Raw genomic sequence first — 27,196 nt, 5'->3', positions numbered from 1 at the left:
GCGCTTCCTGGACTTGGGTGGCTATTTCCTTTCCCATGTTAGGGAAGTTTTCGACTATAATCTCTTCAAATATTTTCTCTGGTCCTTTCTCTCTCTCTTCTCCTTCTGGGACCCCTATAATGCGAATGTTGTTGCGTTTAATGTTGTCCCAGAGGTCTCTTAGGCTGTCCTCATTTCTTTTCATTCTTTTTTCTTTAGTCTGTTCCGCAGCAGTGAATTCCACCATTCTGCCTTCCAGGTCACTTATCCGTTTTTCTGCCCCAGTTATTCTGCTATTGATTCCTTCTAGTGTAGTTTTCATTTCAGTTATTGTATTGGTCATCTCTGTTTGTTTGTTCTTTAATTCTTCTAGGTCTTTGTTAAACATTTCTTGCATCTTCTCGATCTTTGTCTCCTTCTTATTCCGAGGTCCTGGATCATCTTCACTATCATTATTCTGAATTCTTTTTCTGGAAGGTTGCCTATCTCCACTTCATTTAGTTGTTTTTCTGGGGTTTTATCTTGTTCCTTCATCTGGTATATAGCCCTCTGCCTTTTCATCTTGTCTGTCTTTCTGTGAATGTGGTTTTTTTTCCACCAGCTGCAGGATTATAGTTTTTCTTGCTTCTGCTGTCTGCCCTCTGCTGGTTGAGGCTATCTAAGAGGCTTGATGGGAGGCTCTGGTGGTGGGTAGAGCTGACTCAGAACTTATTTTTGCCATTTTATTTATAAAGATGAGTAAGATGGACAACTCTCTAATGAGTTAATCAGCAAAAAAGATGTAAATACTCAAATCACATAATGAAATCAAGGGAACTAGCAACAGCTACAACAGAGATAGAAAAGAATATTATGGTTAATCATACTCATTCCCTAAACTTAAGTGAAGTAGATGATTTTTGGAAAATTATAAAATGCCAAAATTGGCAAAAGAAATTAAAAATATGAACAGACCAAATACCTACAAATAAATTTAAAAGTAATTAAGACCTTACCCTTAGAAAAAAGCCTCAGGCTTATATGGTTTTATAGTGAGTTTTACCAAGCCTTCAAGGAAACAATAATCCTTTTATCAATTAAATTGTTCCAGAAAATAGGAAAAGAGGGAAAAAAATTATTCCAAAATCAGATAGACAGTACAAGAAAAGAGAATCATGATCCATGTCACTAATGAAAATAGATTTTAAAAAATAGATGCAAATAAATATTATATGACCAAATTCAACAGTCAAGATGTTCTTCCAGGAACACAAGAATGGCTTAGCATGAGAAAACTATCAATGTTACTGACCATATCTATGAATTAAAGGAGAAAAAATCACATATTCATCCCAAGACTTTCAGAATAAAACATGTAATAAAGTTAAACATTTATTTTAAAATTTCTGCAGAAAAACAAATATTATTTCTCTACACTAGCAATAACAAACCAGAAATGGCAAGCTACCATTCACAACAGCGCTAAAAATTATAAAATATTTAACAATTAATCCACAAATATGACACAATACCTTTTCCCTGAAAAACTTGAAACTTTAATAAAGGATATAAAAGAGGATCAGAAAAAATAGATAAACTACATTCTTAGATAAAACAATTTAGCTTAGTAAAGATGTCAACTCTTCCTAAATTAATCAATTAGTTCAAATCTTTTTAAAAATGTAAGCTGGAACTTTTTAGGAACTTGACAAGCTCATTCTAAAATAGATATGGAGGGAATTCCCTAGTGGTCCAGTGTTTAGGACTCTGCACTCTCACTGCCAAGGGCCCGGTTTCGATCCCTGGTCAGGGAACTAAGATCCCAAAAGCCGCACAGCCAAAATAAAATGTATATGGAATAGTAGTCCATGAAAAGATGAGTCAGGTTTGAAAGAGAAAATTACAAAGAGGATAATAATACAAACTATTAAGACCTAGCACACTACAGAAATTTTAAAAACAGCAACAACAAGATAGAGACAAAAGAACAAATAAACGGGTGAAGAACCTTCAAGATGGTGGAGGAGTAAGACATGGAGATCACCTTCCTCCCCACAAATACATCAAAAATACATCTACATGTGGAACAACTCCTACAGAACACCTGCTGAACGCAGGCAGAAGACCTCAGACTTCCCAAAAGGCAGGAAACTCCCCATGTACCTGGGCAGGGCAAAAGAAAAAAGAAAAAACAGAGACAAAAGAATAGGGATGGGACCTGCACCTCTGGGAGGGAGCTGTGAAGGAGGAAAAGCTTCCACGCACTAGGAAGCCCCTTCACTGGTGGAAGACGGTGGGGTGGAGCGGGGGGGGATGCTTCGGAGCCACAGAGGAGAGCTCAGCAACAGGGGTGCAGAGGGCAAAGCAGAGAGGTTCCCACACAAAGGATTGGGGCCGACCAGCACTCACCAGCCTGAGAGGCTTGTCTGCTCACCCGCCGGGGTGGGTAGGGGCTGGGAGCTGAGGCTCTGGCTTTGGAGGTCAGATCCCAGGGAGGACTGGGGTTGGCTGCGTGAACACAACCTGAAGGGGGCTACACTGCTACAGCTAACTGGGAAGGAGTCAGGGAAAGAGTCTGGAGCTGCCTAAGAGTCAAGAGACCATTGTTTCGGGGTGCACGAGGAGAGGAGATTCAGAACACCAACTAAATGAGCTTCAGAGAAAGGCGCGAGCCGCGGCTACCAGTGCGGACACCAGAGACAAGCATGAAACGCTAAGGCTGCTACTGCAGCGACCAAGAATCCTGTGTGCAAGCACAGGTCACTATCCACACCTCCCCTTCTGGGAGCCTGGGCAGCCTGCCACTGCCAGGGTCCCATGATCCAGGGACAACTTCCCCAGGAGAACACACAGCACACCTCAGGCTGGTGCAACGTCATGCCGGCCTCTGCCGCCACAGGTTTGCCCTGCATTCTGTACCCATTCCTCCCCGCCGGCCTGAGTGAGCCAGAGCCCCCTAATCAGCCGCTCCTTTAACCCCCTCCTGTCTGGGTGAAGAACAGACGCCAGAGGGTGACCTACATGCAGAGGCGGGGCCAAATCCAAAGTTGAACCCCAGGAGCTGTACGAACAAAGAAGTGAAAGGGAAATTTCTCCATGCAGCCTCAGGAGCAGTGGATTAAATCTCCGCAATCAACTTGATGTACCCCGCATCAGTGGAATACCTGAATAGACAACAAATCATCCCAAAATTGAAGCAGTGGAATTTGGGAGCAACTGTAGATTTGGGGTTTGCTGTATGCGACAGACTAGTTATTGATTTTTATGTTTATCATAGTATAGTTTTTAGCGCTTGTTATCACTGGTGGATTTGTTTAATGGTTTGGTTGCTCTCTTTTTTTTTTTTTTACTTTAAAAAATTTTGTATTTTAATAATTTTTTTAGTTTATTTTATAACATTTATTTATTTATTTGTTTGTTTGTTTATTTATTTATTTATTTTCTCCCTTCTCTTCTGAGCTGTGTGGCTGACAGGGTCTTGCTGCTCCAGCCAGGTGTCAGGCCTGAGCCTCTGAGGTGGTAGAGCCGATTTCAGGACATTGCACCACCAGAGAGGCCACAGCCCCACATAATATCAATTGGCGAGAGCTCTCCCAGAGATCTCTGTCTCAACGCTAAGACCCGGCTCCACTCAACAACCAGCAAGCTCCAGTGCTGGACACCCCATGCCAAACAACTAGCAAGACAGGAACACAACCCCACACGTTATCAGAGAGGCTGCCTAAAATCATAATAAGTTCACAGACACCCCAAAACACACCACAAGATACGGTCCTGCCCACCAGAAAGACAAGATCCAGCCTCATCCACCAGAACACAGGCACCAGTCCCCTCCACCAGGAAGCTTACACAACCCACTGAACCAACCTTACCCACTGGGGGCAGACACCAAAAACAACAGGAACTACGAACCTGCAGCCTGCGAAAAGGAGACCGCAAACACAGTAAGTTAAACAAAATGAGAAGACAGAGAAATACGCAGCAGATGAAGGAGCAAAGTAAAAACCCACCAGATCAAACAGATGAAGAGGAAATAGGCAGTCTACCTGAAAAAGAATTCAGAGTAATGACAGTAAAGATGATCCAAAATCTTGGAAACTGAATGGAGAAAATCCAAGAAATGTTTAACAAGGACCTAGAACAGCTAAAGAGCAAACAAACAATGATGAACAAAATAAATGAAATCAAAAATTCTCTAGAAGGAATCAGTAGCAGAATAACTGAGGCAGAAGAACAGATAAGTGACCTGGAAGATAAAATAGTGGAAATAACTACCGCAGAGCAGAATAAAGAAAAGAGAATGAAAAGAATTGAGGACAGTCTCAGAGACCTCTGGGACAACATTAAGTGCACCAACATTCGAATTGTAGGGATCCCAGAAGAAGAGAAAAAGAAAGGGACTGAGAAAATATTTGAAGAGATTATAGTTGAAAACTTCCCTATTATGGGAAAGGCAAGAGTCAATCAAGTCCAGGAAGCACAGAGAGTCCAAACAGGATAAATCCAAGGAGAAACACGCCAAGACACATATTAATCAAACTATCAACAATTAAATGCAAAGAAAAAATATTAAAACCAGCAAGGGAAAAGCAACAAATAACATACAAGGGAATCCCCATAAAGTTAACAGCCGATCTTTCAGCAGAAATTCTGCACACCAGAAGGGAGTGGCAGGACATATTTAAAATGATGAAAGGGAAAAACCTACAACCAAGATTACTCTACCCAGCAAGGATCTCATTCAGATTCGGCGGAGAAATTAAAATACAGACAAGCAAAAGCTAACAGAATTCAGCACCACCAAACCAGCTTTACAACAAATGCTAAAGGAACTTCTCTAGGCAGGAAACACAAGAGAAAGAAAAGACCTACAAAAACAAACCCAAAACAATTAAGAAAATGGTCATAGGAACATACATATCAATAATTACCTTAAGTGTAAATGGATTAAATGCTCCAACCAAAAGACATAGCCTGGATGAATGGATACAAAAACAAGATGCATACGTATGCTGTCTACAAGAGACCCACTTCAGACCTAGGGACACATACAGACTGAAAGTGAGGGAATGGAAAAAGATATTCCATGCAAATGGAAATCAAAAGAAAGCTGGAGTAGCAATTCTCATATCACACAAAATAGACTTTAAAATAAAGAATGTTACAAGAGACAAGGAAGGACACTACAAAATGATCAAGGGATCAATCCGAGAAGAAGATATAACAATTGTAAATATTTATGCACCCAACATAGGAGCACATCAATACATAAGGCAAATGCTAAGAGCCATAAAAGGGGAAATCGACAGTAACACAATCATAGTAGGGGACTTTAACACCCCACTTTCACCAATGGACAGATCATCCAAAATGAAAATAAATAAGGAAACACAAGCTTTAAATGACACATTAAACAAGAGGGACTTAATTGATATTTATAGGACATTCCATCCAAAAACAACAGAATACACTTTCTTCTCAAGTGCTCATGGAACATTCTCCAGGATAGATCACACCTTGGGTCACAAATCAAGCCTCAGTAAATTTAAGAAAATGGAAATCGTATCCAGTATCTTTTCTGACCACAACGCTATGAGACTAGATATCAATTACAGGAAAAAACTGTAAAAAATAAAAACACATGGAGGCTAAACAATACGCTACTAAATAACCAAGAGATCACTGAAGAAATCAAAGAGGAAATCAAAAAATACCTAGAAACAAATGACAATGAAAGCACAACGATCCAAAACTTATGGGATGCAGCAAAAGCAGTTCTAGGAGGGAAGTTTACAGCAATACAATCCTACCTCAAGAAACAAGAAAAATCTCAAATAAACAACCTAACCTTACACCTAAAGCAATTAGAGAAAGAAGAACAAAAAAACCCCCAAAGTTAGCAGAAGGAAAGAAATCATAAAAAACAGATCAGAAATAAATGAAAAAGAAATGAAGGACACAATAGCAAAGATCAATAAAACTAAAAGCTGGATCTTTGAGAAGATAAACAAAATTGATAAACCATTAGCCAGACTCATCAAGAAAAAAGGGAAAGACTCAAATCAACAGAATTACAAATGAAAAAGGAGAAGTAACAACTGACACTGCAGAAATACAAAGGATCATGAGAGATTTCTACAAGCAACTATATGCCGATAAAATGGACAACCTGGAAGAAATGGACAAATTCTTAGAAAAGCACAACCTTCCGAGACTGAACCAGGAAGAAATAGAAAGTATAAACAGACCAATCACAAGCACTGAAATTGAAACTCTGATCAAAAATCTTCCAACAAACAAAAGCCCAGGACCAGATGGTTTCACAGGTGAATTCTATCAAACATTTAGAGAAGAGCTAAACCTATCCTTCTCAAACTCTTCCAAAATATAGCAGAGAGAGGAACACACCCAAACTCATTCTATGAGGCCACCATCACCCTGATAGCAAAACCAAGCAAAGATGTCACAGAAAGAGAAAACTACAGGCCAATATCACTGATGAACAAAGATGCAAAAATCCTCAACAAAATACTAGCAAACAGAATCCAACAGCACCTTAAAAGGATCATACACCATGATCAAGTGGGATTTATCCCAGGAATGCAAGAATTCTTCAATATACGCAAATCAATCAATGTGGTACACCATATTAACAAACTGAAGGATAAAAACCATATGATAATCTCCATAGATGCATAAAAAGCTTTCGACAAAATTCAACACCCATTTATGATAAAAACTCTCCAGAAAGTAGGCATAGAGGGAACTTACCTCAACATAATAAAGGCCATATATGACAAAACTACAGCCAACATCGTTCTCAATGGTGAAAAACTGCAAGCATTTCCACTAAGATCAGGAAAAAGACAAGGTTGCCCACTTTTACCACTATTTTTCAACATAGTTTTGGAAATTTTAGCCACAGCAATCAGAGAAGAAAAAGAAATAAAAGGAATCCAAATCGGAAATGAAGAAGTAGAACTGTCACTGTTTGCAGATGACATGATACTATACATAGAGAATCCTAAAGATGCTACCAGAAAACTCCTAGAGCTAATCAATGAATTTGGTAAAGTTGCAGGATACAAAATTAATGTACAGAAATCTCTTGCATTCCTATACACTAATGATGAAAAATCTGAAAGAGAAATTAAGGAAACACTCCCATTTACCACTGCAACAAAAAGAATAAAATACCTAGGAATAAGCTACCTAAGGAGACAAAAGACCTGTATGCAGAAAACTATAAGACACTGATGAAAGAAATTAAAGATGATACAAACAGGTGGAGAGATATACCATGTTCTTGCACTGCAAGAATCAACATTGTGAAAATGACTATACTACCCAAAGCAATCTACAGATTTAATGCAATCCCTATCAAACTACCACTGGCATTTTCACAGAACTAGAACAAAAAATTTCACAATTTGTATGGAAACACAAAAGACCCTGAATAGCCAAAGCAATCTTGAGAAAGAAAAATGGAGCTGGAGGAATCAGGCTCCCGGACTTCAGACTATACTACAAAGTTACAGTAATCAAGACAGTATGGTACTGGCACAAAAACAAAAATATAGATCAATGGAACAGGATAGAAAGCCCAGAGATAAACCCACGCACATATGGTCACCTTATTTTCGATAAAAGAGGGAAGAATATATAATGGAGAAAAGACAGCCTCTTCAATAAGTGGTGCTGGGAAAACTGGACAGCTACATGTAAAAGAATGAAATTAGAACACTCCCTAACACCATACACAAAGCTAACCTCAAAATGGATGAAACACCTAAATGTAAGGCCAGATACTATAAAACTCTTAGAGGAAAACATAGGCAGAACACTCTATGATATAAATCACAGCAAGATCCTTTTTGATCCACCTCCTAGAGAAATGGAAATAAAAACAAAAATAAACAAATGGGACCTAATGAAACTTAAAAGCTTTTGCACAGTAAAGGAAACCATAAACAAGATGAAAAGACAACTCTCAGAATGGGAGAAAATATTTGCAAACAAAGCAACTGACAAAGGATTAATTTCCAAAATATACAAACAGCTCATGCAGCTCAATATCAAAAAAACAAACAACCCAATCCAAAAATGGGCAGAAGACCTAAATAGACATTTCTCCAAAGAAGATATACAGATGGCCAACAAACATATGAAAGGATGCTCAACATCACTAATCATTAGAGAAATGCAAATCAAAACTACAGTGAGGTATCACCTCACACCAGTCAGAATGGCCATCATCAAAAAATCTACAAACAATAAATGCTGGAGTGGGTGTGGAGAAAAGGGAACCCTCTTGCACTGTTGGTGGGAATGTAAATTGATACAGCCACTATGGAGAACAGTATGGAGGTTCCTTAAAAAACTAAAAATAGAACTACCATACGACCCAACAGTCCCACTACTGGGCATATACCCTGAGAAAACCGTAATTCATAAAGAGTATGTACCACAATGTTCATTGCAGCACTATTTACAATAGCCAGGACATGGTAGCAACCTAAGTGTCCATCGACAGATGAATGGATAAAGAAGATGTGGCACATATATACAATGGAATATTACTCAGCCATAAAAAGAAATGAAATTGAGTTATTTGTAGTGAGGTAGATGGACCTAGAGTCTGTCATACGAGTGAAGTTAAGTCAGAAAGAGAAAAACAAATACTGTATGCTAACACATATATATGGAATCTAAAAAAAAAAAAAAAGAATGGTTCTGAAGAACCTAGGGGCAGGACAGGAATAAAGACGCAGACGTAGAGAATGGACTTGAGGACACGGGGAGGGGGAAGGGTAAGCTGGGACGAAGTGAGAGAGTGGCACTGACATATACACACTACCAAATGTAAAACAGATAGCTAGTGGGAAGCAGCTGCATAGCACAGGGAGATCAGCTCAGTGCTTTGCAACCACCTAGAGGGTTGGGATAGGGAGGGTGGGAGGGAGACGCAAGAGGGAGGGGATATGGGGATATACGTATACATATAGCTACTTCACTTTGTTATACAGCAGAAACTAACACAACATTGTAAATCAGTTATACTCTGATAAAGATGTTAAAAAAAGAAAAAAAGAGAGAATGAGCCAGATAACAGATGGCAAGAGGAAAAGAAGACTGAATAATTCTGTGACAGGCAATAAGCAAGATTAGAAAATAACGGATGCCACAAAGAGATCAAGAAGTTCAGTGATGTATAGGGCTATCTGATATATACTGTGAGGCTATTCTTGTGCTGTTGGTAAAATTTCCTTTGAAAGATATAAAAAATGATATCAGAAAATTGTTCATTTTTTCCACAATATTAACAACAATTTCGCCTATTTTTGAAAAATGATTGTAGGATACAAACTGTCTGCTAAGACTAAAATAAAAATTACTATATAGCAATACCATACTCTATGAATATACTTAGGGAATTTTTTGTTTGTTTGCTTGCTTATTTGTTATTTGTTGTTTTTTAAAATTAAGATGAGCTATCAAAGAATGAAAGATGTAAAATTACTCCTAAATAAGTCTGCTTAGAAAATAACATCAACAACTGTTTCTTTGACTCAAAATTATGTTAGTGAATATTTCCTGGGAAAGAATTAATGGAGATATAGGAATTACTGTTTTGTTTTGTTTTGCTTTGCTTTAAGTAAGCATAATATAATTTAGTATCCCATTTTATATCAAATAATAATTGACAAAGATCATCAAAATAAATAAATAAATAAAGTGAAACAAATTGGAGAAGTAATCATATAAAAAAAAAATTCCCACAACTGATACTAAATACAGAAAGAAAGAAAAAAAATCCTACAATCTCCAGTTTACATGCAGGTTGGGAAAAATACAGTAGGGACCATCTGGAATCCCCACAAGTGTATCTGTGGTCACAGAATCTGCTTGAAAGAGTAAGGAAACATGGAGGGTCTTAGTGTTGGTAGAACCCAGTAACATCAACGATTCACGTCCAGGAGGAAATCACCCAAACCTTAGTGGGAACAGCTGAGATGTGGTCTGAAAATTGGCAGAGCAGCACTGGCAAGAGAAGTCAAAACATAGGGCTCGAAAAATTCATAGGAACAAAGGTGGCAGTCTTGAGAAGTGCCGCTTTAAGGATAAAGAGGCACTTTGGAAAGAAAGTCATGTTCTTTGGAGACAGCAGCCCGTGGTAATTGGAAGAAAGAAAAATAGTTAGTGGTAATAAGTAATGCACTGAAAAAAAGAATAGGAGAGTCAGAAGTCTGACTACAAAAACAAAACAAAACAAAAAAACACCAAAAACAACCCTCGCACACGTTATAATTAAGAAAACTGCTCTTCACTATAGCAACAGAAGAGGGAGCACTTGAGCTGAAAAACCAGGAAAGGCACTCAAACCCCTCTCCATTCTCTCCAAAAGATCCATCTGTAAAAGCTGACCCAGAAAACTCCAACATATTCAGACATGAATAACAGTAACCAAAAAAAAAAATCAGTATCCATACAAAATTACTGTAAGAAAAAACAAAAAACAGAAACGAGTCACAGGTTTTGACAGACGAAAGTATACCAGAAAAAATTGCTGTCCCAAAACGGAAACCAAGACTAAACTACAAGACACAAGTGTAGTGGATCCTGTGGTGTGCTCCCCAGATAACCACTTTAGGACTGACACCATAATACCCCAAGTTGCTGGAATGTTGGAAGCTGAGTCCTTCTCTGAGTACTTCCTTTAGCCAAAGAAAACTCCCTCACCCAAGGTCTAACCCTCTCCCCAGGGTCCACCTGTCTCCAATGACAAGATGAACAGGCCCTTGCCTCAAGGAGGAACATGCTGAAGGGCCATTCCAACTTCAAAGCTCTTCATGATATGGGCTAAGACCTTTGTTGTGACTGGTCATGGTCAGTGATGTGCTGGAGCTGGCTCTTACTGGCTTGTGAGAGCCAATTAACATTTTTAGGAATTTTGCAAGCAGGTTGTTAACCATAGCCATTACTAAAACAAATTATATAAAACAAAATTAAATAAATTATATTCAAAACCAAGGTAATGAATACTCAATACTCATTACTTCCTAATTATTTTACTACATTTACTATTATCTATGCTCCTGTTATATCTATTGTATCTGTATGGGTGCTACTATGCAGATCCATGTTCAGCGACTCATGTTGGTAGCTTAAAATTGGCCATGATGGAAGTATTTACATGCTGGAAATGCTGCAAATCAGGGCTTCCCACCCACCCTGAGAACTGGTTGTTAAACCTTTACCAGCATACCACTAATTGCAGCTCAGCTCCTCCTACTGTCCAATACTCCTTCCTTAACATTGTCACAAGTGTTGATCCCAAAGGTACTCTCCAGTAAACTTCATGTATACAAATCTCTGTCTTAGAGTCTGTGTCCCAGGAAATGCAACCTAAAACAACAAAAAAGAGTAACTAGGAATAAATATATCATTTAGGACACAGAGGATGGAAATAAGAATGATGAAACAAAGAGATTATATATTTAGCTATATATCTAAGACTAAAACAAAGGTGGGAATAAGAATAGTATATAAATTTTATATGCTCTGACAATATAGTCACAACTAAAAAAAAATGAGAGATGGTGGAGAGAGAAAAGAGTAGAATAATCTCACTGATTGTCTAAAAATTTAAAAGTGGGAGTTAAAGAATGTCATTTAAAGCCAACTACTGAATATTATACACCATAACATATTTAGGAGGACAAAAATAAACATTAAGAAAAGTAACATTATTAACTAAATTTGGATGGTGGAGGGCACACAGGAAAGAGAAGGTGGTTTCAAGTTCGTTCCTTATTGCTCCAAGCAGGAAACTAACAGTCAATGTGTCAAGAAAAATAGGACCAAGGTATTATATGGGTACTGGTATAAAGGAAATCATTAGAACAAAAAATACAAATTTTCCTAAATATCAAGAGAAAAACATACAAATAAAGCAAAGAGCAAAGAAAACCGAACACAGTTTTCTGGAAGACCATAAATTGTTTTGTATTTATAAAGATGACATAATTGAGATCAAACATAGCAGGTGTGTGTGTGTGTGTGTGTGTGTGTATACACACACATATATACATATGGGCTTACACACACATATATATGGGCTTAAATCACTTATAAGAAGAAAAAGATTTTCAGATTGACTCACAAAATAGAACCTAATTCTGGGCTGATATAAGAGAGCCTAAAAGAATGAACAAAGAGGGACTTCCCTGGTGGTGAAGTGGTTAAGAATCCACCTGCCAATGCAGGGGACATGGGTTCGAGCCCTGGTTGGGGAGGATCCCACATGCCATGGAGCAACTAAGACTGTGTTCCACAACTACTGAGCCTGTGCTCTAGATCCCGCGATCCACAACTACTGAGCCCACGTGCCACAACTACTGAAGCCCATGAGCCTAGAGCCTGTGCTCCACAACAAGAGAAGCCACCGCAGTGAGAAGCCCGCGCACCGCAACGAAGAGTAGCCCCTGCTCACCACAACCAGAGAAAGCCCGCGTGCGGCAACGAAGACCCAACACAGCCAAAAATAAATAAATAAATTTATAAAAGAAAAAAAAAAAGAACAAACAAAGATGTACTGGGTAAAGGCAAATTTTAAAAAGCAAGCGTTATAATCTTAATACCAGACAAGGTAACATTCAAGCAAAAAAGCATCAAATGAGAAAAAGAAGGACACTTCACAGTGCTAAAAGCTACAATTCACTATGAAGATACAATAGTCACAAATATCTATGCAACAAATAATACAGCAACAATTTTTGTGAAGTAGCAACTACAGGAGAAATTTGGAGAAATAGACAGAAAAATGCTAATAATGCTAATAACGACTTTAATGCCTATCTCTCAGTCCAAGAAAGTCCAAAGAAATAATAACAAAAAAATAAGAATTTAGGAGAACTAAAAACAATGTTGGTTGGCTTATCTATAAGACAGATAAAAGGTTTATCAAAACTTTTACTACAAAATATTACTTGATGGTATGTCAGTTCTCTATTGCTGAATAACAAAGTACCTCCAAAATTTAGTGGCTTAAAACAACACACATATGTTATCTCACAATTTTTGTGGGTCAGGAGTTCAGAATCAGTTTAGCTAGCTGGTTCTGGATCAAGGTCTCTCATGAGGTTGCAGTCAAGATGTTGCCTGGGGCTGCAGTCATCTGAAGGCCTGACTAGGGCTGGAGGACCTGCTTTCAAATTGGCTCACTCACATAGTTGTTGGCTGAAGTCATATGGATCTCTCCACAGAGCCTCTTGGGTATCCTTAGGACATCCTTAGGTAGCTGGCTTCTCCCAGAACCAATGATCCAAGAGAGACAGAAAGGATGAAGCCACAATGCCATTTTACGACCTAGTCTCAAAAATACCACACTGTCATTTCTGCCACATTCTATTCATTAGAAGCAAGTCCCTAAGTACTATCCATGTTCAGGGGAGGGGCCCTACATTTTGAAGGGAGGAATATCAAAGAAATTGTGAATTATGTTTTAAAACCACCACCGATGGTGTACCAAAAGTAAAAATTTGGATTGTTTTTCTACTAAAATAAAATTTGTTCTTTGAATATATAGCCTGCTGTCAATGCCTAGATCACGGAAATGTCTTAAATCATGAAAATACTGTGCGCAAGAATTTGTTAACTTTTGAGTCTTGCATTCTCGGTAGTCATTCAGTAGGCATAGGAAAGAAAGGAAGGGAAGATTGAAAGGTTATGGCAAGAAAAACACAGAAACTATGTTTGGTCAGCATGACTCACTAATGGGAAGCTCCATTATCTGACTTGTTTGGAAGACAAATACCTTTTAAGGATAGTGCAATTTAAGATTTTGGACCTGGTCCTGTGTGAGTTTAAAGGGCTTTGCCTTGATCAAGAGCCTCAAGCATAGGACAAAATGAGAGGATAAATATAAAGTCTTTCTTGTATACAAGTTGTGATTATCTCCAATACCTCCAACCAGGATAAAAGCTACTTATGAAGGACCATATCCTTTTTTTTTTTTTTTTTTAGTATCTTTATTTATTTATTTGGTTATGAAGGTGAAGCTCGCAGGCTGCTTATTTGTGGCAGGCATGTGGGATCTAGCTCCCTGACCAGGGATCAAACCTGGGCCCACTGCATTGGGAGCGCTGAGTCTTATCCACTGTGCCACCAGGGAAGTTACTGAAGGACCATCTCTTTTCTCCCTTTCTTTTCTATCTAGTTTAGCTGTTCAACAAATGAGTAACCTAATAGAAATCAAGATAAAGAAATATGGTCAGTCTTTAAGTACTAATCTATAATTACAAGAGTGCTGAAACGAAAGCCCTGGCTTCCAATTCTGCTAGGTAAACAAGCTAATTGGAGTTCATAGTTCTAATTCATCTTCTACTTAAAAACTCTGGTTTACCAAAGATCCTGGCACTCATACTTAAAAAGCAGAATCAATCAAGCAACCCTAAAACACAATTCTATACTTCTCTAATAAATCTAATGAAAATAATCTCCCAATGAAAGGAAATAAATTGAACACATCTGGGACTTCTTTTAGGGTAAAAAATCTGTAGATCACTATTTAGAACCAACTGCCAGAATTCAATTATCACGAACTTCCATCACATTTAAATGATTGGGATAAATAGTTTGCCTTCTAGATGAGGTCAGTTCCCATAAGGTTATGGCCTGGATGAGATTGCTGACCTTTTCTCACTCCTTGGGAAGGCATCATTACGTATTTATTCCAGCATGCTTTAATCATACAATATTCCTCAACATCCTCTTATCCAATGGACCAAGTTCTAGGGTGTTCCTTCAATGTTAGGATCTAGAAAATGTTAATAATATTTCTGACCATTACAATAACTAAAACTTTTAGTTCCTTTTACTCCACTTTTCCCAGTTTATTTACAAAGGTAGAATATTTTTAGGGCCAATTTAAGACACATATGATACAAGAGAATAACATGTTTGAGGTCTACTACACAGAGAGTATGATCTTAGGTTAAGTCATCTAATCTCTCTTTGCTTCAATTTCCAATTTCTAAAGTGGCAACAGTAATATTCAATCTAAATCATCAGGTTACAATAAGCAATGAATGACAATTGGCTGAGTTAATTTTAACAAAATCTACAGAACTCAAATTGTATGTTTTAATGCAAGGGTTGGCAACCTATAACGTGTGATCCAAATCTGGCCCATGGCCTATTTTGTATAGTTCACAAGCTAAAATAGTTTTTACATGTTTAAAGAATTTTAAAGGTAAAAGAAAAAGAGGAAGGAGGAGAAGTAACAGAGACTGTATGTGGCCCGCAGAGTCTAACATTTTTACTAACTGGCCCTTTATAGAAATAGTTTGCTGACCCATGTGTTAGTGGATTCAGCTATCATGAAAACATTACTAGAAATAACATTTTTTTAATTTTAATTTTTTGTTTTTTGGCCGCACTCTCTGCAGCATGCGGGATCTTAGTTCCAGACCAGGGATCGAACCTGTGCCCCCTGTAGTGGAAACGCAGAGTCCAAACCACTGGACCTCTAGGGAATTCCCTAGAAATAACATTTTTTGATAAATATAATAATCAAAATGTATACGCTTCAAAGCCATATTATGGACAGGTAAGGGCAAAAGAAAAAGAATGAGGAAATTATATTTGAGATCACTCATTGAATAAGTATTTGAATGCCTATACACCAATGTGCTAAGCACTGGTGATCAATTAGATAAATAATCCCGGCTTTCATGAATTGGAAGAAAGTAGTAAGGGAACAAATAAGCATTTACCATACGGTTTGATAAATGCAATAATAATGGGTAAATTTATAGGTTAATAAGGGATATTTTAGAAGGGATGCTTAATCTAAATTTGGTGTGTCAGAGGAAGTTTTCCAGAGGAATGACTCCTAGGACGGGACTGAAGGAGAAAGAAGATTTAATCAAGCAAAATAGGGTAAGAAAAAGTATTCCAAGTTCAAGAGAATGTCATGAGAAGATCCAGAGGCCAGAAAGAGTATTGTACTTAAAGAACTAAAGAAGGTCAGAAGAGCTGGGACCTACCCTGCAGGGAAGTGAGAGTGAAGGTAGAGAACAAAGAGATGAGGCTAAAGATATAAGCAGGCATCAGGCCATGTTGAGGGTTTTAGATTTTATACTGAGGATAATGAGAAGCCATGAATGGAATTTAAGCTGGGGAGTAACAATAAAATTTTCATTTTAGAGCACGTACTCTATTGGTATAGAGAATGGACTGGGGAGAACAAGACAGAAGACAAGACATAGGCAAACAGGCTAATGAAGTTGTGCATGCCGTGATCTAGGTGAGAGATGGAATGTACTGGTACCAATTGGTACCAGGTGGGATGTACGTACCAGTTATTGAGTTACTGTCTCTCAGCTCCAAATTCTTCTATTCTCTGCTTTGTAGTGCTGTTTATGTTAGAACTTTACTGGACCTGGAATTTATTTTGATGTGAATAGGATAGTATTTCCTATTTTTCCATATGAATAGTCAATTATCTCAACACTCTTTATTGACCACCTCATCAGCCAGTGATCTGAAATGTCATCTTTAATCATATATCAAATTAATCCTTATAGGTAGGAATCTGTTATTAGTCCCTATATTGTTTCATTGATTTACCAATCTTAGCACCAATAATACCATATTGTATATTAACTACTATAACTTTTAGAATCAGCTTGTCAAGTTCCTAGAAAAATACTGTTGGGATTTTGATTGGATTGCATTGAATTTATAGATAATTATCTTTTAAAAAAATATTTATTTATTTCTGGCTGCCCCGGGTCTTCGTTGCAGCACTCGGGATCTTCTTTGCTGCATTCGGGATCTTTAGTTGTGGCATGCGGGTTTCTTACTTGAGGCATGCATTCAGGATCTAGTTCCCTGACCAGGGATGGAACCCGGGTCCCCTGCATTGGGAGCATGGATTCTTACCCACTGGACCACCAGGGAAGTCCCAAAAGTGAGTATCTTTTTGACATTGAGTCCTCCTACACATGAACATGGGATATTTCTCTATTCATTTATAGCTTCTTTAATGTTTTCAATAAAATTTAAAATTTCCCCTCGTATCTAATATATATTTTGTTAGATTTATTCCTATCTCTATTTCTTTTCCTTGACTTATGGGACTAAGGACTGTCTAGGACTTTCTATAAACTACTCATTAGAAGTGGTATATAGTAGATATCCTTATCTCGTTCCTGGTTTGAGAGAATTCTTGTAACATTTTAATGTTGGAAATGATTTTCACTGCTAGATTCAATTTTCTAATAATTTATGTAGAATTTTTATAAGATTGGCCTTTTTCTTTTTCTCCTTATCTTGTTTTGGTATCAAGTCTATCATGGTCTTATGGAAAGAGTTGGAGAGTATTTCTACTTTTTCTATTTCTTGAAATGTTTACATAAGATTTAAATGATCTAGTTTTTGAAAATCTGGAAGAACACCTATCTAGGTCAGATGCTTTAACTATAGACTGAATTTCTTCAATGGTGCTTTCAGCAGCACACACCAGAATATCCATGTAGCAATAGCTTAAACATAAAGACCTTTACTTATTTCTTCTAACAAGAACTCTTTCCAGAAAAGAGTGTTTAACGACTGAGTGTTTTTCTTACTCATGATGTTGCTACATCTGAGTGACACTGTAACAGAAAGTGTAAAAAAGTTTGTATATATATCTGAGCAGGCTCAAATCTATGCATGAAAAAAAGGAGCAGCGAAAAGAATGAGCTTTTGGAAATCAACCAATTAGTGAAATATTATTTGATAGGTGTTATAGTCTAAGTTAAATATATGTACATATATATGAATATATCTTATATATAGAATCAGAGGAAGAGCTCTGTGTATTTTTATGCTTGAGATAAATCCAATGCACTACACAATAGAATTTCTGTACATGCCAGAAAACAGAATTAGGGCCTTTGAATTCTAATCTTAGCTTGCCTTCCTTGTGACTTAAGTATGAAGTCCAAATCTTGTACTTTTTATATTCTCAAGGTCTAATACAGTGAGTAAACAATATAGAAAGTCTAGTCTTCATTTTGTTCTTCATTAGAATTGGACCAGTGATACAGACATAACAGTAAGTTAGTGTAATCAGTCCAACTGATTGAGAGTGTTTTGAGTTTTGGCAGATATTCTCAAAATAAAAATTGATAATTTTTCTGCAATATCCCCAAAAAAGTACATTAAGATATTTGCACACATAATTGAGGATCTGTTGTTTGCTAATAGGGATATGGAGGTCTTCACAATAAATAGCTGGGGCATTTTGAAAAGTTTTTTCCTGCCTTTAGAAATGAAATTAATTGTGAAAGGGCAGGTGTGTGGGGAAGCAGGGAGGAGGAATCAGAAGCAACTTAAATTAGGCAGTGCCACTGTCTCTTTCATAGGATAAAGGTGGGAGGAGATGAGGAGGGCCAGAATCTGGTAATTTAAGGTAACAAACACTAATAATAAGTGTCTTTGAATTTAAAAGCTGAAGCAAGAGAGGACATAATTAAATTACATTAGGACAAAGAAGGATAGAGAAAGACTAAAAGGTGCTCTCAGGTCAGCTTTCCACTACAGCTGGGTACTGTTCTCGCAGAATTCCCTAGAGAGTCTTCTACCATCAAGTGACATTTGAGGTATTAAACATGTGAGATGGGGTTGGACAACTTGAGCATATGATCCTTAAGGGGCTGACAGTGCACACTTCCTGCTGAACTAGTTTCTTATCCTAGAGTCTGATCCCTGAGCTCATCTGTTCTCCTGTTCCCCAGTAATTTTCAAACTTCTATCAGTCTGTTACCAAAATAAGGAAGAACAAACAGATCAGCTTCTGATGTGGGGTATACAATTTACCTCCAGAAAACTTCTCAGCCTATATGAGGAAGGACTGGGAGAAGAGGGAAAGGGATTTGATATTTACTGAATGTGTAGTATATGCTAAGCAGAGTACTAGGTCATTTAATATAATCCTCATGACAACAGTGTCACCCAAGTATTATTATTGCCAAGGATGAAGCTGAGACTTAAAGAAGTTAGGAAACTTGCCCCCGCCCCCAACTCATGTTAAGAAGTCAAAGAGATTAAATGCAAATGTATTCTGGTTCCAAAGCCTATGCTTATTTCACCAGAGCAAGGGACCCTCCAAGTCAATTGTTAATGTTTGAGTGTTTCTGTCCCTCTTGGTAATGCATCATCTCCCTGGCTCTGGACTTTTCCACAACAGAGTGACTTTTTTTTTAATGAAGTGACTTTTTACTGAAACAATTTAAGACTCTGCAAACTAAGAATCTGACAAAAATCCCAAACGTTTATGAAGTTCAGTAACATTAGTGTATATGTATTTAAAGTCCTAAAAGAGTGAAAGGAAATACACTAATCCTGCCAACAATAAGTTTTTTAAAAAAGGAAAATAACTTCCTCCTTCATTTATTGGAACTGCTTGGAAGCAGAAGTCAGGAAATCCCCTTCCTTGATTTGTAGTATTTATGTTGCTATTATTCCCAAAGAACAGGTTTATTCTGCTTTATTCTTTGAAATTTTCAATATTTTTTCATTTTTTTCTTAACAGAACATAGTTTTGGTTATTTTAAAGATTTCTACATGACAAGAGTTTACTTTACTCTCTTTTTTACATTCTGAGAAAATGAAGCTATAAGCAAACAAAAAATGCCTAATTACGTCTATTACATAAAAAAATGTTTATTCCCTACAATAACTTACTATCCTAGGAATTACTTATGGGAAAATCCTTTAGTACACATATACGTTTCCAGTTAGAGTAATAGGTGTTTGGGGAGAATGAAAATTTTTCACATGTATAGGATTCAGCCCTTTCTCATAATATCTAAGAATAACTTGAGAATACTATCCACCAAAGTAAAATAAATTATTTTCATTACTAAAAGATTATAATAGACATACAGTTAAATGGAATATAATAGAATGTCCAAAAATAGACCAACACAAATATATTCATTTATTTTCAACAAAAGGGCCAAAGTAATTGAATGGGGGAAAAGATAACCTTTGCAACAAATGGTGCTGGAACATCTAGATATCCATGTGGAAAAACCTTCACCCTTACCTCACACCATATACCAAAAAATTAACTTGAAATGAATCATAAAAGAATAGGTAAGAGATGAAACTATAAAATTTCTAAAACTACAAAACACAGACAAAAATCTTTGTGACCTTGGATTAGACAAAGATTTCTTAGATAGAATTCAAAAAGTACAAAGCCATAAAAGAAAAAAGCTGATAAACTGTACTTCATCAAAACTTTAAACTTCTGCTTTTTGTAGTATAGTCTGAAGTCAGAGACCATGACACCTCCAGCTCTGTGCTTGTTTGTCAAGATTGTTTTGACTTTTTCAGGTCTTTTGTGTTGCTATACAAATTTTTAATTATTTTTTCTAGTTCTGTGAAAAATGCCATTGGTATTTTCACAGGGATTGCGCTGAATCTGTAGATTGTCTCAAGTAATATGGTCGTTTTAACAATATTAATTCTTCCAATCCATGAACACAGTATATCTTTCCATCTGTTTGTGTCATCTGCAATTTCTTTCAACAGTGTCTTACAGTTTTCTTAGTCCAGGTCTTTTACCTCGTTAGGTAGGTTTAGTCTAGCTATTTTATTCTTTTTGATGCGATTGTAAATGGAATTGTTTCCTTAATTTCTCCTTCTGATAGTTTGTTGTTACTGCATAGAAATGCAACAGATTTCTGTATATTAATTTTGTATTCTGCAACTTTACCAAATTCATTGGTGAACTCTAGTAGTTTTTTGGTGGCGTCTTTAGGATTTTCTATGTATAGTATCATGTTGTCTGCAAACAGTGACAGTTTTATTTCTTCCTTTCCAGTTTGGATTCCTTTTATTTCTTTTTGTCTGGGAATATACAATGGAAAAAAGACAGTCTCTTCAATAGGTGATGCTGGAAAAACTGGACAGGTACAAGTAAAAGAATGAAATTAGAACATTTTCTCAAACCATATACAAAAATAAATTCAAAATGGATTAAAGACCTAAACGTAAGACCAGGAATTATAAAACTTCTGGAAGAAAACATAGGCAGAACACTCTTTGGCATAATAAATCACAGCAATACTTTTTTGGATCTATCTCCTAAGGCAAAGGAAACAAGAGCAAAAATAAACAAGTGGGACCTAATTAAACTTAAAAGCTTTTGCACAGCAAAGGAAACCATCAGCAAAACGAAAAGACAACCTACTGAATGGGAGAAAATATTTGTAAATGATATGACTGATAAGGGGATAATGTCCAAAATATATAAACAGCTTATACAATTCAACATCAAAAAAAAAAACTTGATCCAAAAATGGGCAGGAGGCCTGAATACACATTTTTCCAAAGAAGACATACAGATGAACAATAGCACATGAAAAGATGCTCAACATCACTAATCATCAGAGAAATGCAAATCAAAGCCACAATGAGATATCACCTCACACCTGTCAGAATGGCTATTATCAAAAAGACCACAAATAACAAATGTTGGTGAGGATGTAGAGAAAAGGGAACCCTCTTGCACTGTTGGTGGGAATGTAAATTGGTACAGCCACTGTGGAAAACAGTATGGAGGTGCCTCAAAAAACTAAAAATAGAACTACCATATTATCCAGCAATTCCACTTCTGCGTATACATCCAAAGAAAACAAAAACACTAATTTGAAAAGATACACGCACCCCAACATTCGTAGCAGCATTATTTACAATAACCAAGATATGGAAGCAACCTAAGCGTCCATTAACAGATGAACAGATAAAGAAGATGTGGTGTGTGTGTGTGTGTGTGTATATATATATATATAATATATATATATATATATATATATATATATATATATATATATATATAAATATATAAAATGGAATGCTACTCAGCCATAACAAAGAATGAAATTTCATGATTTGCAACAACATGTATGGACTTGGAAGTTATTATGCTTAGTGAAATAAGTCAGACAGAGAAAGACAAATACTTTGTTACCACTTATATGTGGAATCTAAAAAATAAAACAAACTAGTAAATATAACAAAAAAGAAACAGACTCAGAGAGAACAAACTAGTGGTTACCAGTGGGAAGAGGGAAGCGGAGAGGGGAAGGATAGGGGTAGGAGATTAAGAGCTAAAAACCACTATGTGTAAAATAAATAAGCTACAAGGATATATTGTACAGCACAGGGAATATAGCCAATATTTTATAATACTATAAACGGAGTATAACCTTTAAAAATCGTGAATCACTATGTTGTACACCTGCAACTTATATAATATTGTAAATCAACAATATTTCAATTAAAAAATACAAGGTATGACAAGTAAAAAAAAAAAAAGCCAAAAAGAAAAAAATTCTTCTGCTTTTTGAAAGACACTTAAGAAAAATTAAGAAATAAGCCACAGTGGACTTCCCTGGTGGCGTGGTGGTTAAGAATCCACCTGCCAGTGCAGGGGACACAGGTTCATTCCCTGGTCTGGGAAGATCCCACATGCTGCAGAGGAACTAAGCCCGTGTGCCACAACTACTGAGCCTGTGCTCTAGAGCCTGCGAGCCACAACTACTGAGCCCGCGTGCCTAGAGCCCGTGCTCTGCAACAAGAGAAACCACCACAATGAGAAGCCCTCGCACTGCAATGAAGGGTGGCTCCTGCTCACCACAACTAGAGAAAGCCCGTGGGCAGCAACGAAGACCTAACACAGCCAAAAATAAATAAATTAATTAATTTTTAAAAAAAGAAAAAGAAATAAGCCACAGACTGGGAGAAAATACTTTCAAAGCATGTATCTGATAAAAGACTTGTATCCAGAATATATAAATAATTTTTACAACTCAATAAGACAAATAATCCAATTAATAAATGGGCAAAAGATTTGAACAGATACTCCACCAACAAAGATATATGAAATGCAAATAAGCACATGAAAAGATTCACATCATTAGTTATTAGGGAAATGCAAATTAACCACGAGATATCACTACACCCACTAGAATCACTATAATTAAAAAGACTAACAATACTAAGTGCAGCGGAGAATGGGGAGCAACTAGAACTCACACATTGCTGGTGGGAATGCAAAATATTACATTCACTTTGGAAAAGTCTAGCAGTTTTTTAAAAAGTTAAATGCACATTGCAATGCAACTCACTCCTAAGCAATCCTACTCCTGACTATTTGCTCAAGAGAAATGAAAACAGATGTCAATATGAACTGATATATAACTGGTATGTAAACATTCATAGCAGCTTTATTCATAATAGCCCCCAACTAGAAACAACTGAAATGTCCATCAACTGGTGAATCAATAAATTGTGATATATCCATACAATGGAATATACTACTTAGCATTAAAAAGGAATGAACTACTGATACAACATGGATAATCTCAAAAGCATTGTGTTAAGTGAAAGAAGCCAGAGATGGACACAAAAGACTATAAACGTTTATATGAAATTCTGGTGAAGTCAAAATTGCAATGACAGAAAACAGATCAGTGGTTGCCTGGGGCAGGGGTGAGAGATTGTGGGGGAGACTGATGGCAAAGGGGCACAGGGAACATTTGAGGGTGACAGAAATATTATATATCTGGATTGTCATGGTGGTTGCACTGCTGTACACATTTGTCAAAAACACAATGAAATGTACACTTAAAACTGATGAATTTTAATATATGTGAAACATACCTCAATAAAGCTGATTTTTAAAAAATGGTCCTCTTCCTGCATGAGAATCAGAGATTTAGATTAGACATAAGGGATTTCTGATCATGGGACATTACTGAAGATTTCCTTTCTTGGGACTTCCCTGGTGGCACAGTGGTTAAAAATCTGCCTGCCAATGCAGGGGACATGGGTTCGATCCCTGGTCCGGAAAGATCCCACATGCCACAGAGCAACTAAGCCCGTGCGTCACAACTACTGAGCCTGTGCTCTAGAGCCCATGAGCCACAACTACTGAGCCCGAATGCCACAACTACTGAAGCCCGCGCACCTAGAGCCCGTGTTCCACAACAAGAGAAGCCACCTCAATGAGAAGCACATGCACCGCAACAAGGAGTAGCCCCCGCTCTCCACAACTAGAGAAAGCCTGCGTGCAGCAACAAAGTCCCAATGCAGCCAAAAATAAATAAATAAAAAATAAATAAAATAAATAAATTTATAAAGATTTTCTTTCCTTGACAATTTTTAAGAATGAAGATGAGAAGGCCATTGATTGAACTAGAACAGATTTTTTTTGAGGCAAAGAGTAAATGATACACTTATCTATATATTGGGTTGGCAAAAAAGTGCCTTCAGTTTTCAAGTAAAAATGAAAGGCACATTTTTCATTTTCACCAAGAACTTTATTATTTTTTTAAATATTTACTTAGGCTGCACCGGGTCTTAGTTGCGGCATGTGGGATCTTTAGTTGGGCATGCAAACTCTTAGTTGTGGCATGCATGAGGGATCTAGTTCCCCGACCAGGGATTGAACCCAGGCCCCCTGCAGTGGAAGCGCAGAGTCTTAACCACTGGACCACCAGGGAAGTCCCTCACCAAGAACTTTGTTGAACAACGTATTCACTGTTTTGTTCCACTACCTTCTGCCATTTTTCAGGCAACTTCATAATTCCTTCTTGCCCAAACTTTTTATCTTTTTGAGCAAAGAACTGTTCCAGGTGCCTTTTACCGTCTTCCAGGGAATTGAAATTTTTTCCATTAAGAGAATTTTGTAAAGACCGAAATAAATGGAATTCCGAAGGTGCAATGTCTGGTGAATACGGTGGATGAATCAGAACTTCCCAGCCAAGCTGTAACCGTTTTTGCCTGGTCATCAAAGAAACATGCGGTTTTGCGTTATCCTGATGGAAGACTATGTGTTTTCTGTTGACTAATTCCAGACGCTTTTCATCAAGGGCTGCTTTCAGTTGTTCTAATTGGGAGCAGCTCTTGTTGGAATTAATTGTTCAGTTTTCCAGAAGGAGCTCATAATAGAGGACTCCCTTCCAATCCCACCATATACACAACATCACCTTCTTTGAATAAAGACAGGCCTTTGGTGTGGTTGGTGGTGGTTCATTTCACTTGCTTCACGATCTCTTCCGTTCCACATTATTGTACAGTATCCACTTGTCATCGCCCGTCACAATTTGTTTTAAAAATGGAACATTTTCATTACATTTCAGTTGAGAATCGCATGTGGAAATACGGTCAAGAAGGTTTTTTTCGTTTAACTTATGTGGAACCCAAACATCAAAGCGATAACCAAGCTGGTGCAAATGATTTTCAATGCTTGATTTGGATATTTTGAGTATGTCAGCTATCTCCCGCATGGTTTAAAGTTGACTGTTTTCAATTAATGTCTCGATTTGATCGCTATCAACTTCAACTGATCTACCTGACCGTGGAGCATCATCCAGCGAGAAATCTCCAACACGAAACTTCGCAAACCACTTTTGACATGTTCGATCAGTCACAGCACCTTCTCCATACACTGCACAAACCTCTTTTTTGCATTTCAGTTGCATTTTTACCTTTCTTGAAATAATAAAGCATAATATGCCAAAAATACCGCTTTTTTCTTCCAACTTCACTGTTAAAATAGCTCCACAAAAATTCACCAATTTTGATAAGTTTTTTTTTTTTTAATGCACGCTGATATGACAGCTGTCACAATACAATCTAACAAAATTGTTTCGAATGAAGTTAAAGACAACTAAGTGCTACTAGAGCCATCTTATGGAAAAAATTGAATATACTCTTTGGCCAAACCAATATTATATGTGATATATATATGATCCATTACACATTAAATAGTAGATATTTATCTGATTCTAAAAGTATTTAGATAAGAACCACAAGATTTCTTAACTTAAATCTTCATCCTTCTTTTAAGATTTAGAAAAAAAATACTCTTGAGAGTTTAATTCTTTCATTCACAGTTATCAGAATGATTCCTTATGGGCCTACCCAAAATGGCAAATTTATATAATACTTTAAATATATAAAGCTTTTAAGTTCAATTAAATCATAGTGTATCATATGACTACAAACTCTTTTTACATTGTTTTTTAAGATTTTTTTCCCCTGATTTTTCTCTATACCTAATTTAAAATAATAGTTGTTCCTGGAAAACAATGTGTAACATATTAAGATCTCTGTTGTTTTTTACTCTATACATTCTCCTAAGGCAATCTCATCTTCTCAGGGTACTTCGTTACCATCTGTATACTGATAATTTTGACCTATATAGCTCAGAAACAGATCCAAGGTTTTCTGAGGCCTAAAGCTTACACAATTGGGAAATTAAAAAATTAAGTTCACACAACTTAAGAAAATTAATATAGCTCTTCAAATATAGAATTCTTAGCGCCTGTCTCAGAGCCTTGAAAGGAGACTTTGCAAAAGAGACCTGGAGTAACTTCATCAGCTTCACAGCAAATCTGCCTCTGCTATAGCTGTATCTTACAGCCAGATATTTCTCTTAGCGACTATTGAGCTATCCTCTAGTTGCCTACTGGATATCTCTCCTTTTAAGTCCCCCATTAAATTTTTTAAATTAATTTTTATTGGAGTATAGTTGCTTTACAATGTTGTGTTCCTCTGTTAAAATTAACAGGCCCACAGTTGAACTTGGTTTCTCCTTTCTACTCTTCCACCACTACCATAAGGAACTTGCTAGTTTTCCTGCATTCTCTCCAGATCAGAAAATAGCATCAGCATTCATGCAGCTGCATAAGTTACCTTCATATCCAAGCAAACCATCAAGTCTTGACAATTCATCTTCCAAATAATCTGACATTTACATCTCTCTCGTTCATCTACTTTTCTCCAACTCCAATCCCAATCTAGTTCAGGCCATCAACTTCTCTTACCTAGATTATTCCAACAGTCACCTAATGGGTCTCCTAGCCTCCAGTTTTGCCACCTTCTAAACTGTTCTTCATGTTGCAACCAAATACGCATCTGATCATATCATTCCCTGGGCTCAAATACTTTACTGTACAAACTTCAATATGCCTAAGAAATTACTTGGCATTGTTGTTAAAAAACAAACAAACAAACATAGATTTGGGAACTTTACCCTAGTGATTTTAAATTTTTATTATTTTTATTTCTTTGGCCAGGCCCCACGGCATGCAGGATCTTAGTTTCCTGACCAGGGATCGAACCCATGCCCACTGCAGTGGAAGCGCGGAGTCCTAACAACTGGACCGCA

General features: G+C 37.0%; 1 protein-coding gene across 1 annotated transcript in view; it reads left to right on the top strand.

The window, feature by feature from the left end:
* The window catches only part of FAM186A (family with sequence similarity 186 member A), a 118,382-nt gene extending 91,199 nt beyond the window's left edge, over positions 1–27,183 (top strand). Inside the window, 1 exon segment of the mRNA XM_068561946.1 lies at positions 27,105–27,183. Within this exon segment, the coding sequence (XP_068418047.1) occupies positions 27,105–27,183 (79 nt within the window).
* Positions 27,184–27,196: the final 13 nt, after the last annotated feature.

The sequence above is a fragment of the Eschrichtius robustus genome, chromosome 13 (genome assembly GCF_028021215.1).
Source record: "Eschrichtius robustus isolate mEscRob2 chromosome 13, mEscRob2.pri, whole genome shotgun sequence".
NCBI classification, from domain to species: Eukaryota; Metazoa; Chordata; class Mammalia; order Artiodactyla; family Eschrichtiidae; genus Eschrichtius; species Eschrichtius robustus.
This window is presented reverse-complemented; position numbering and strand designations above follow the sequence as displayed.